Consider the following 10,952-nt stretch of genomic DNA (forward strand, 5'->3'; position numbering starts at 1 on the left):
TGTCAGCAGCCCACAGTCCAATCTGTGACCCCCGAGTTCTTGCCTCTGGGCCAGTCCCAGTCCTAAAGAACCATGTCTGGCAGCCCCACACCCCAGAGTTCTCTGCTCCCAACTAGATGCCTGGGGGACAACACCTGAGGCTTATCACTCAGATGTTCCTTGGGCCCAGGAGACCTCAGGACCCCTCCTGGGAGGAAGACCTGCCCCTCCTCTATACAATGTCATCCTGCTGGCCATGGGAGTGTCATGGCAGCAGGCAGGTGCCCCAGGAAGCAACCAATATCACCACTCCCCCACATAGCTCACAGCTGTCCCCATGGTTGGTTGTCCCCTAGGATGTGGGGTCCTGAGAATAAGAAGACCTGGCTGGACCACCTCTCTGTAGAACCCCAATAAGATGCCAACAGCACCTGGCTTGTGGAAAAGCCTAGAAGCAGGATATCCTGAGCCCTAACGCTTTGACCTGGAAGACTAGGTGGGTGGGGCTGGAACTGAGCCCCTATCCCAATCCCTCCCCCATGCCCACCCACCCCACACCAGGCCAAGGTCTCACATGTAGTAAAAAGACTTTATTAAGAAGGCTTTGAAGTCAAAAAATAAAACTCTTGATACAATTTTCTGAACCCTTAGGTCAGCTCAGCAAATATATAATCAGTAATTTAGCTGTGTAAGATTAAAGGTCCGTTACTTTATTTAAAATAAAATATATTTTAGTCTTAAAATTTATTCCATAAAGTACATATTTCCCTATAAATTCCCTACATATACACAAGAGGTAAAAAGTAAAAGTTTTTTTTTTTTTTAAAAAACAACAACAAAAATTAAAAACTGTCAAAAGAAACCACAGCAGAAAGGGATTAATAATTAAAAAAAAGTTAGAAAGTTCCGGACGCCCCTCGCCCCCTCCCCCCCACCCCCCTCCGGCCTGCGCGCGGCTTACATACTACAGGGTAACCATATGATCCCCCCAAAGGGAGCCATCCTCCTCCTGGAAGTTGCTACAGAGGTTGAGACCATGGGAAAACAAACACTGTCAAATTGATATCCGCTACATACAAAAGAAGTACAACCCAGAGTTGTAAAAATCGTGTTTTTTCTTCTTAAAAAGATCACCTTGGGCTGGGGGCTGGGGCGGGGGATAGGGGGTAGGGAGTGTCTTAAATAAAAAGTGCAAGCAGGCAAGCAGGCCTTTTCTCTCTGGTTTATTTTAACCTGTCGACTCAATACTGTCATTTGTTAAGAACTGAGGTGCCGCTTGGCCGCGTCGTCTCCACGCCTGGGACCGGAAGAGTTAAAGCTCGTCTGTAAACACTGGCCGCCGCCCCGCCCGCTTCCTCCCCTCCAGGCCCTGTGCACCCACCCTGCGCCCACTGATGGCCCCGGGGGTGGGGGTGGGACCGCGGGCGCACCAGGGGCCCAGCTAGGAAAAGATATGAATGGCCTGGGTGGCGGGTGTGCGGCAGGCCGGGCACTCCGGCTCGCTCTTGCCGCAGATGCGGACGGCGCAGTCCATGCAGAAGAGGTTGTGGCCGCAGGGCACCAGCGCGGCCATCACCTCACCCTCAGCACACACTACGCACTCCCGCGCCAGGGCCGCAGGCGCTGGGGCCGCTGGGGGCTTACGACCGTTCTCGGGGGCGCTGGAGTCCAGCGCCGAGCACGAGGAGGCCGAGGAGCTGCTGGGCAGCGAGGTGGCTGTGGAGAAGCTGGCGCTGCTTGAGAAGGACGTCAGGGAACCCTGTGGGGGCCGCCAGGGCAGGGCGCCCACTGGGTCTGGTGTAGGCCGGCGGGCCAGCGGGAGCTCCAGGCCCAGGCCACCGGGCTCGGGCAGTGTGGGCGAGTGGCGTGGTGTGCCGGTCCCGCTGCTGCGTCGGGCACCCGGGGCTGGCGGGGCGGGGGCCCCATTGACCGCTGAGCAGCCACCGAAGGCCGGCAGCGGGGTGGCCCGCTCGAAAGGCGCCCAGATGGTGGCCGCGGTGGGCACGGTCAGGTCCAGCGCCAGGAAGTCGAAGCCAAAGTCGCAGTCCTCGAGGGCGGGTGGCCCTGTGGGGGCCCCAGGACCGTCCCCGCCGAAGGTGAAGCCCCCATTGCCAGAAGTGCTGTAGGGGCTGGCGGGGCCGGCGTCCGGTACCTGCACAGGCACCGGCGGCCCCCCACGGCTGGCCGCGTAGAAGGACTCAGGACCTCCCGGAGCGCCCAGCGCAGTGTCCCCACGGAGGCTGGCTGTGGGCGCTGGGGGCCGGCGGCCCGGGTTGGGGGCCTTAGCCCAGAGGCCTGCGGCCGCCCCGAGCAGGTCCAAGCAGACATCTGTGCCGTTGGAGTGGAAGTCGCTGTCAGGGCTGGCGTCGGTGAAGGCCCCCGTGCGCAGTGTGATATGGGCCTCGATCTCCTCGCGTGCCCGGTCCACGTTCTCGGGCATGCCCGTCACGGCAAACACCGGCTCCTTGTCACGCCCAGGCGTCACGATGTATGTATGCGTCCGTTGCTGGATGCGCTTGATGGTGGCGCCCTTGGGCCCCACCACCAGCCCCACCACGCGGTAGGGCACGCGCACCTGAATCGTGGTCTGTCCGGGTAGGTTGGGTGGGCCCTGTGCGGTACCCGGCAGCCCGCCCGCCTTGCTCCGCGTGGCCCGGATCACGGAGAAGTGCTCGGCGGCCGACAGGATCTCACGCTTGGCCATCTCCACGTCCTCCTTGCGGCCGGTCACGATAAAGACCGGCTCCTCCCCTCGCACCGGAGTCTTGATGTACGTATTCGTCTTGGCTCGCAGAGCCTTTATCTTGCACCCTGGGGTGGGGGAGGGGGAGACATGGTGAGGGCGGGGACCCCTCCTCAGGACAGCCCCTCCAGGGCCGCAGCTGCATGGGACAGCTGGTGACCTGGGTGGGTGCCCCCACCTTCCAGCTGTAACATCAGACTGCCACTCTACATGTCCTTCCTCCTCTATAGAGACACTGGTCACTGGATTCAGGGCCACCCCAACCCATCATGACCACATTCTAACTACATCTGCCAAGACTCTTGCCCGGTAAGGTCACATTCTGACATTCCAGGTGGACATGGATTTGGGGGGACACCTTTCAACCTACAACAGGGCCTCTCTTTGCCTTTTTGACAATCCCCCTGCTATGCAGCAGGGGTTTGTAGGACCAGAGGGGACACTGAGGCCCAAGGATGGAGGGAGGGACACAGAGTGTCCCTGAGATTACAGTCATGTGAAGACGGAGCCTAGGGCTGGAGGGAGGTGGCCACAAGCCCCAGGACGCCAAAGCTCGTGAGCACCACTGGAAGCCCGGAGGCTGGAGAAGACCCTCCACTGGAACCTCTGGAAGGAGCATGTCCCCCGCCAACACCCCGATTTCAGATTCCCACCCTGCAGAACTGTGAGCATTCAGTTCTAGTTTCAAGCCATTTGGTCCACTGTACCAGACAGAGGACACTAACGCAGACTCTTTGACACCAACTCCCAGACTGCCTGGAGGGGAACCCGAGGCCTGGGTGGTGGGAACTTCTCATCACATGACCCTCCCCCAACAGCAGATCCTGTGCCCCAGGTCAAAACACCTCCACAGGCCCCCCAGTGGTCCCAGACACTGAGGGGAAGCTGGGGACATGCCTTGGGGGTTCATCACTGCTGCCCAGGTGACCCTGGGCCGCAGTCTGAGGGTTGACCCTGCAGAAAAGGGCCGGGACATCTGTTGAGGAGAGGGTCAGTCATGCAGGGTCCTTGACTTGGCACCTCACCCAGCATCTGGCAGCCCTTCCAGGGCTAAGGGGAAGCTACACATGAGAAACCTAAATGCCAGGTGTGGTTTCACCAGGCCCCTGACACCCCACCCCCACCCCAGGGCCTTCTGAGACATTTTGAACTGGGGCCCAGGAGACTGGGAGTCCCCCCACCCTCTAAGCACTGGGAAGCCAGGAGGACACAGGAATACTGTTTCCCTGTGGCAGGCAGGCAGCTCTGAGTGGAGTTAACAGTGTGGCTAAGTTCTCAACAAGAAAAGATACAAAGTTAGCCAGCAAGCCTTCTGTGCTGATGAAGTCAGAGTGATGGAGCCTGGGTCCCAGGCAGGTGCCCCTCACCCATAGCTGAATAAAAGCAGGGCAGGTGAGCAGGGGTCTGCCATCTCTCAGCCTCACCTCTTGGTCCCTGGCCATTTCCTCCATGCCCACCCGGGGTCCTCCCCTTGGTGGCTGCCCGGCCTTTCTGGCAACTCCAAAGGCCCCCCCGACCTGTGGCTGCGTCCATGCCTGCCCTGGTCTCCTCCCTACTTGGCTGCTGGGAAGGGCCTCTCCTGCAGTCCCCTCGCACCTAACCTTTCCCATCTGCAACTTTACTTTCATATCCTCTTCCTTCTTTGCATGACATCAGAGCCTGGCATGCCTTCCTCCAGGGAAGCCCACCCTGACTATACTGGACCAGGCCCCAGTACACACTTCTCAGACCTTATGTCTAACTTTCTGAACTCTCTGAGACTGGGGGACTGTGATGTAAGGCTGGTGCACTGGGGATACTCTGGGCATCTGAGGGACCGTTCCATGCCTCAATTTCCTCATCTGTCAAAAGAGAGCAGAAACAGACCCAGACTCACAGGTTTGGGGCAGGATCTGATGGGCCAGGGACTGGAACCTGCCCTCATGGGGGAGCCTCAAAGCGGGTGGAACCCTGCAGCTTTCTGTTCACGGGACCCCATCCTGCCCTGACCTGAGAGCAGCCTCGGGTGGAGCCCTCAGTGGCCAAACAGAACCCTGCTCACCACCCCCACTTCAGCTGTGATAGTCACTGCCCCCCCCACCACTAAGACCCCTAGAGGTGGCAGAGCTTGGGGGCATGGAACTGCACAAGACAGGAAACTGGGGCTCCAGGAGTGACCCTGGGGGCTACTGCCAATTGGTGGGTACAGCAGAAATGCAGATTCCTGGGCCCTGCCCCTACCAGGATTCCAACTCAGAGAACCGGGGAGGGCGGGTGACTTCCCCCGGCCCCAGCGGGCCCCATAGCTGCCGGACCTGCCCTCAGAGAGGCAGGGCCTCGGGTCCCCACAGGCAGCCTAGTTGCAGGCAGTCCTGCTTCCTGCTGCTCACATGAGCCTGGACCAGGATCCAGGCCACCCCTGCACTGAGTGCACTAGGCATTCAAGGAACCAGGCCCCAAGGGAGCTCATGCAGGTGACCACAGACCACACTTATCCAGGGAACCTCAAGGTCACGTGGGGGAGCCAAGGGCACCACCCTGGGAAGAAGGCTGCATGCTGGGGGAGCGCTCCTGGCTAAGGGGACAGTGGGGACAGCGTTCCACAAGCAGGCGGGTGCTGGGACAACCCAGTGGGGTGCTGTCCCAGAGCAAGGCTGAGTCACAGTCGGATGTCTGGGGACAAAGCTGGCTCCCATGTGAAATAGGGAGCCATTGTGCAAGCAGGGAAGGCTGCGACCCCCAACCTGGGCCTGGCTCTCTTCCTATACTCCCCACTCTGGGTGGGTAGATAAGAATTTCAAGGCATGGCCCCCCATCACCCTAGGATCATCCCACAGGGATGGGGCCACACACAGGCAGAGAATACCAAGCAGAGGTCCCTCTCACTGAGGGACAATGAAGGGGACACTAGGTGGCTGGCAGGTCACTTGTTCCTGACCGTGACCTAGTGTGCTGCAGGCCAGGCTTGGTGCTGAAGACCCAACCCCAACACCCCAGTCAGGGCCACACTGCAAACTCTGGCAAGGGGAGCCAGGCAGGAGGGCACTGGGGTGGACGGGGGCGGGTCTCAGAAGGAACAGGGCCAAGGTCAATGGTAGCAGATGTGTGCCAGCCCTGCCCACTTACGGGCTGGGGTGACACCCCCCAAACTGGTCCTTCTGAGTTTCCACTTTCTTGTTTGTGGAAAGGGGTCAGCTCCTGACACACCCAACCCTGGAGCCAGTTCTCTCCCAGCTCACCTTTTCTCCCCCGCAGTGCAAAACAAGTCTGAGAGACTAGAGTGCAAATTCCGGCCCTACCAGCTGGCTATGGCTGCACTTCCACCTCAGCCGCTTTACCCTCCTGGCCTGGAGGTGACAGGTCCTCTCTAGGGGATACCGTGGGGCAGGCTGAGGCCCCCACTCAGTGGTCCTCTCAGTCCCTCAGGCCTCTCAGCCTCAGGGACCAGGGAGCACCACAGGGGTCATGGTCCCTACCCCTTGCCCAGAAGTTGCATAGACCTAGTGGGGAGGAGACTGAGGCTCACGGAGCAACATGGGGTTGTCCAGGAAAGGGAGAGCCCAGGTTTGTGGCTCTGGTTGCCAGAGGAGGCTGGACAGATGCACACCCCCTCCATGAACTCCAGGGAAGGGGTGGCCTTAGACCAGGGGTCAGACAGAAGAGTAAGTTCAGGGCAGGCCACGACCCCTGCACTTGGGCCAGCAGAGCAGGAAAAAGGGACAGGCTCCATGTTCAGGGACCCACAGGGTAGATGGGGAGGGGTGGGGGACTGTGACTGGAAGAAGGGCATAGTGTGTCTTCCAGGCTGTGCCTGAGGACTGGTGAGGGAAGATGGGAGCCACAGATACTTCAAGAGTGGGGAGCAAGGGCTGCTGAAGCTGCTGACCTGTCCTGGCACGTGTGCTCCACCCCCTGAGGCCCTGCACCTGACTAATTATGGGACGGCAACTGTGTGCCGGCTGGGACTGGGTGGAGAACCAGCATCTTGCTTGAGAATTTTCACAAAAACCTCCATTGAGGTGCTCTCCCCCAACCCCCGTCACAGAGAGGAACCACCCTAGATGTGGGGAGAGCTCTGGGGGTCCCTGCCTTGCTGCCTGCCATCAGTGGGAACCCAGGCGGACACCTGGTAAACGGGTACCAGAGGCACAAGTAAGAGACAGGGCGGAGCCTGACGACTCAGCCACCAGATGGCTCAGAAGAGACCAGGGCTTGGGGCCCTCTGCCTACTGCCCACACCCCCAGGTGCTGCCACGTGCATCCACAGGGGGCTTGCCCTCATGCTCCACCATCCACCAGCCTAGTGACCTTGGGTGGCATCCCCGGCCTCAGTCTCCACATCTGCCCCCAACGGGCTTCTGAACATTTGGTGTGGGGCAGCTGTCTTCTTCCAGGTCCCAGTGCGGTTACCGGGGACAGGGCAGGGAGGGGACAGCGCTGGGAGGGGACAAGGCAGGGAGGGGAAGTGTTCAATTGGGGTCTCTTGGTGCTTGCCCATAGCCAAGGACCCCTTTATGGCAGTCCCCCGACCTAGCACCACACCTGGCCCTCCTTGTGTCCACATGAAGGATGGACAAATGAATGACTGAATGTACCTGTGGCCGAGGCAGCAGGCTTGCTGGCCCCAAGGCCCCACCCACCAGGAACTAGTAGAGGGTGGTGTTGAGGTATCCCTGTGGTCCTCTGCCCGTGGCAGTTAGGGTGACAGGTCATCTTGCAATTCAAGCCCCCCACACCTTTCTCTAGCTCCCGTGACCGAGGTCCCAGAGGCAGGGTCCCCCAGCCCCATCTCAAGCTCCGCCCAGGCCCCACCCCAAGTTCTAGAACCTGGCTGACCAACAGAGAGGCCGGAGCCCAGAGGTGTGGGCAAGAGAAAGTTGAGGCTGGTGGGCAAGCAGCTAACAGGGTGGGTGGGTGTGTGCTGGGCCGGGCACTGCCCACCACCTCCGGCCCGCCCGCCCCGCAGCTCCAGGGCCAATGAGCGGCCGCCGGCCTGATGTCACCCAGCCTGGCTCTCTAACAAAGAGAACAATGGGGCGGCTGCAAAGACCTCCGACAATGCCGCTTCGGGACCCCCACACCCTGGCCAGAGAAGGGCTGTCGGGCTGGATCCCCCCAAGTGGCTTTCACAGGGGGTCCTTGTGCACACCCTAGATCCCTGACGGGGCTGACAGCGGGAGGGATATTCGCTCACCCTGTCCTGCTCCCCCTCACCCCAGCAGGGTGCCCAGGCTGGCAAGTCTTAAGGTGTACCCTCTTTGTGCCACCAAATCTCTCTCCTGACCCTGCCAGAATGCCCTGGCCCCTAGCCCCCCTCACACGCGAGCGAACCGCCCCGGGCCATTTCTGGGTGTGGAGAGGGCACTGCCCGGCCCAACCTCCTTATCCCTGGGATGGAACCTCCGGGAGCCCAGGGCCCAGGCAGTGAGCTGCACGCAGGGCGCTCTCCAGGCTGGAGGCGCCCAGACAAAGGCGGCAGCGGGGCCGGAGCGCCGAGGGGAGGAGCGCGGGCCGCGCCCAACTTTCTCCCGCGGCCAGCGGCAGGACAAAGGCGCACAGGCGGCCACCGAGGCCCGAGCCCACGCGGGGCGTGGCCGGGGTCTGGTGTCCAGCCGTGGGCTGGGCTGGGCGGCCCCTCTGGGGGCGAGTCGCGCAGGAACCCCTGGGGCGGCGCCCCCGACGGCGGCCACTCACCCTGGCGACCCACGATCTCGGCGACGTGCTCGGAGCTGGGCACGGGCACGCACTCGGTCATGTTCACGCTCTTCTTGCGGCTGCCGATCACGCTCATCTGCTCGGCCAGCAGCGTCGGGGGGCCCAGCGCCGCGGGGTGGGGCGCGAAGCCTGCGAACACGTCGGGCGGCGACGGCCGAGGCGGCGGCGGGGGGCTCACGTCCGGCTCCAGCAGCGGCAGCGGGCCGGGGGCCACGGCCACCCCGGGCGCCCCCGTCTCAGGCCCGTCGGGGGGCGCCGGCTCCGCCGCGGCCCCGCCGTCTGCGCCCCCAGTCGCTGCACCCGCTCCGTCTCCGCCGCCCGCGGTCGCCCCCTCCTCGTCCTGGTCGCCCGCGCCCCCCAGCCCCAGACCCGAGAGCTGGTCCAAGGCCAGGCGCAGCGCGGCGGCCGCGTCGTCGGGCTCGGGCGGCGGCCGGGGCGCGGGCGCGGCCTCATCGGCGCCCTCGGGCGGGGGCGGCGGCGGCGGCGGCGGCGGGGGACCCGGGCTAGGGTCCCCACAGACCGGCGCCCCGGGTCCGCTGCCGCGCGCGCCCCCGCCGCCGTCGGGCTGTCCGGTGGAGCTAGGCATGGCGGCGCTAGCGCTCGGGCCCGCGCTCCCGCCTCCCGGCCGCCGGCCGCCCCCGCCGCCGCCGCCGCCCGCGCCGCCGCCCTCCGCCTCTGGGAGCTCGGCCGCCGGCCGCCGGCATCCAGCAGCGGGGCGGGGCGGCGGCGGGGCTGCTCGGGCGCGGGCGGCGGCGGCGCGGCGCGGCTCTGCTTGCTTCTCGGCGGCGGCGGCTAGTCGGCGGCGGCGGCGGCGGCGGCGGCGCGGACGCTCCTTCCCTCCGCCCTCCCGCCGCCTCCCTCGGGCCGCCGGCCGCCCCGCCCCGGCCCCGCCCCCGTGACGCGGCCACCGCCAACAATGGGGCGCCGGGCAGGGCGCACGCGCGGGGCGGGCGGGGCGGTCACGTGGCGTGGACACCGCTGCCGCGGGCGCTCGGGCGGGCCGGGCGCCCTGGCACGTGCGGCCGGGGCCGCAGGTAGGTGCCCGCGGCGGCCCGGGCGCAGGGTGCGCGAGGGCGTACGGCCCCAACCTCGCCTCTGCGCCGGAGTCCCGGGCTCCCCACTCCGAGACCCCTAGCGCCCCTGCCGGGCTCTGTACTCAAGTCCCCTTCCTCTCCGCGGTCCCCGTGCACACCTGGCCTCTGGGCACCCCCGGGAGGTCACGGGCACCCACATCCCCTAAGTGGTGGTGTTTCCGGGCTTGGGCTGGTTTCCACAGGCCAGAGCCCTCGGACGTGAGCGTCGCTGGGTAAAATTCCCGAGAGCGGCCCCGTGTGCCCACGCCTAAAGCCATCCTGTCCTAGTGGCCTCCAGCGGCCCTTCGGGGCCTTCTTTTTGCCTTTGGGGCGAAAGAGCCTTCCGGTTTCCCTTTACAGGTAAATAGATGGGCTGGAAGGAGGATTGGCCCGCCGAGTCGCCAAGGGGACCTTGGCCCCAGTCCCTGGCTGGATGCCGTGGAACCTCAGGACAGTTGCATGTGCTCTTTGGGTGCGAAAGGGGACGGCCTGCCCCTTTGCCCAACACTGGTCTCTCCCTTGGGTCTGCTGCCATCCTCACCGGGCTTGGGTTCCTGCCCCGAATTCTGTGGAGTCCCTCAGCCATAGCTGCTCCCATGACTAGATGGTCCTTCACCTAGTCTCTTCTCTTCCTGGACTCTTGTCTCTCCTGGCAGGTGCCCCCTGCCCTTGAAGCCCTCAACTCCTTGCCTCCTCCTCATGCCTTTCCCGACCCCAGGCTGCATTCCACCCAGTTTCTCTCTCAGGATCCGAGAGGAACTTTTTTCCTTTTCTGTGTTTGAATGCTCTCAAGTATTGATTACTTCATCCTGACTTATGTGTGTCCCCTCCCCACCAGGACTGGGCTCCTGGAGGCAGGCACTGGAGCTACAGAACTGCTGGGCTCCCAGGAAGCATTCAGTGTGTGACCCCGGCACTCCCTCCCATGCCCCCTCTGTTCCAGCCACAGGCTTTGTCCTGTCTCCTCACCCAAAGTTCTGCTGGCTGTAGCTGGTGTTCAGAGCACAGGGGGACCTGCCCTGGCCCACCTGGCCAGCCTCAAGTCCCCCTGGGGGCACGGTGTGGGGAGGGGCCTTGGTGCCTGCTCATCCTTTCCCCTTCCTGGAACCCCACCCAGGGTGGCATGTTGGATGCTGAGAAAGGGGCTTGGGTGGGGAGAGGAGAGGCCAGGAATGGAGGAGACAGTGTTTGAGCTGGGGCAAAGAGTGGTATCCAGCCCTTACTGGTAACAGATGGGGAACAGGCCAGTGTGTCTTGTCCTGGGTGCACCCCTGTGGGTGGTCATGCATGCACACACGTGTTCTTCAGACAAGCTCGGACTGGTGAGAGTTAACAGCACAGTAGCAGGAGTTCAACATCAGCAGGAACTCTCCCAGAAAGTCAACCAAAGAGACAAAAGGTGGGGGAAGAGAAAATAAAGGAAAGGAAAATGGATGGAAGTTGTCCAGGAAATAATGGGATAG

At 63.0% G+C, this 10,952-nt stretch overlaps 1 protein-coding gene across 1 annotated transcript; it reads right to left on the reverse strand.

Annotated features, from left to right (window-relative positions):
• Nucleotides 1–549: 549 nt before the first annotated feature.
• Nucleotides 550–9,255, reverse strand: MEX3D (mex-3 RNA binding family member D). Its single transcript, XM_070793546.1, has 2 exons — nt 8,396–9,255; nt 550–2,790 (listed from the first exon to the last, which is right to left on the reverse strand). The coding sequence occupies exons 1-2, from the start codon at nt 9,000–9,002 to the stop codon at nt 1,421–1,423; spliced, it is 1,977 nt and encodes a 658-aa protein (XP_070649647.1). The 5' UTR covers nt 9,003–9,255; the 3' UTR covers nt 550–1,420.
• Between the last annotated feature and the right edge of the window lie 1,697 nt (nt 9,256–10,952).

Source organism: Bos indicus, chromosome 7 (assembly GCF_029378745.1).
Source record: "Bos indicus isolate NIAB-ARS_2022 breed Sahiwal x Tharparkar chromosome 7, NIAB-ARS_B.indTharparkar_mat_pri_1.0, whole genome shotgun sequence".
Classification (NCBI taxonomy): domain Eukaryota; kingdom Metazoa; phylum Chordata; class Mammalia; order Artiodactyla; family Bovidae; genus Bos; species Bos indicus.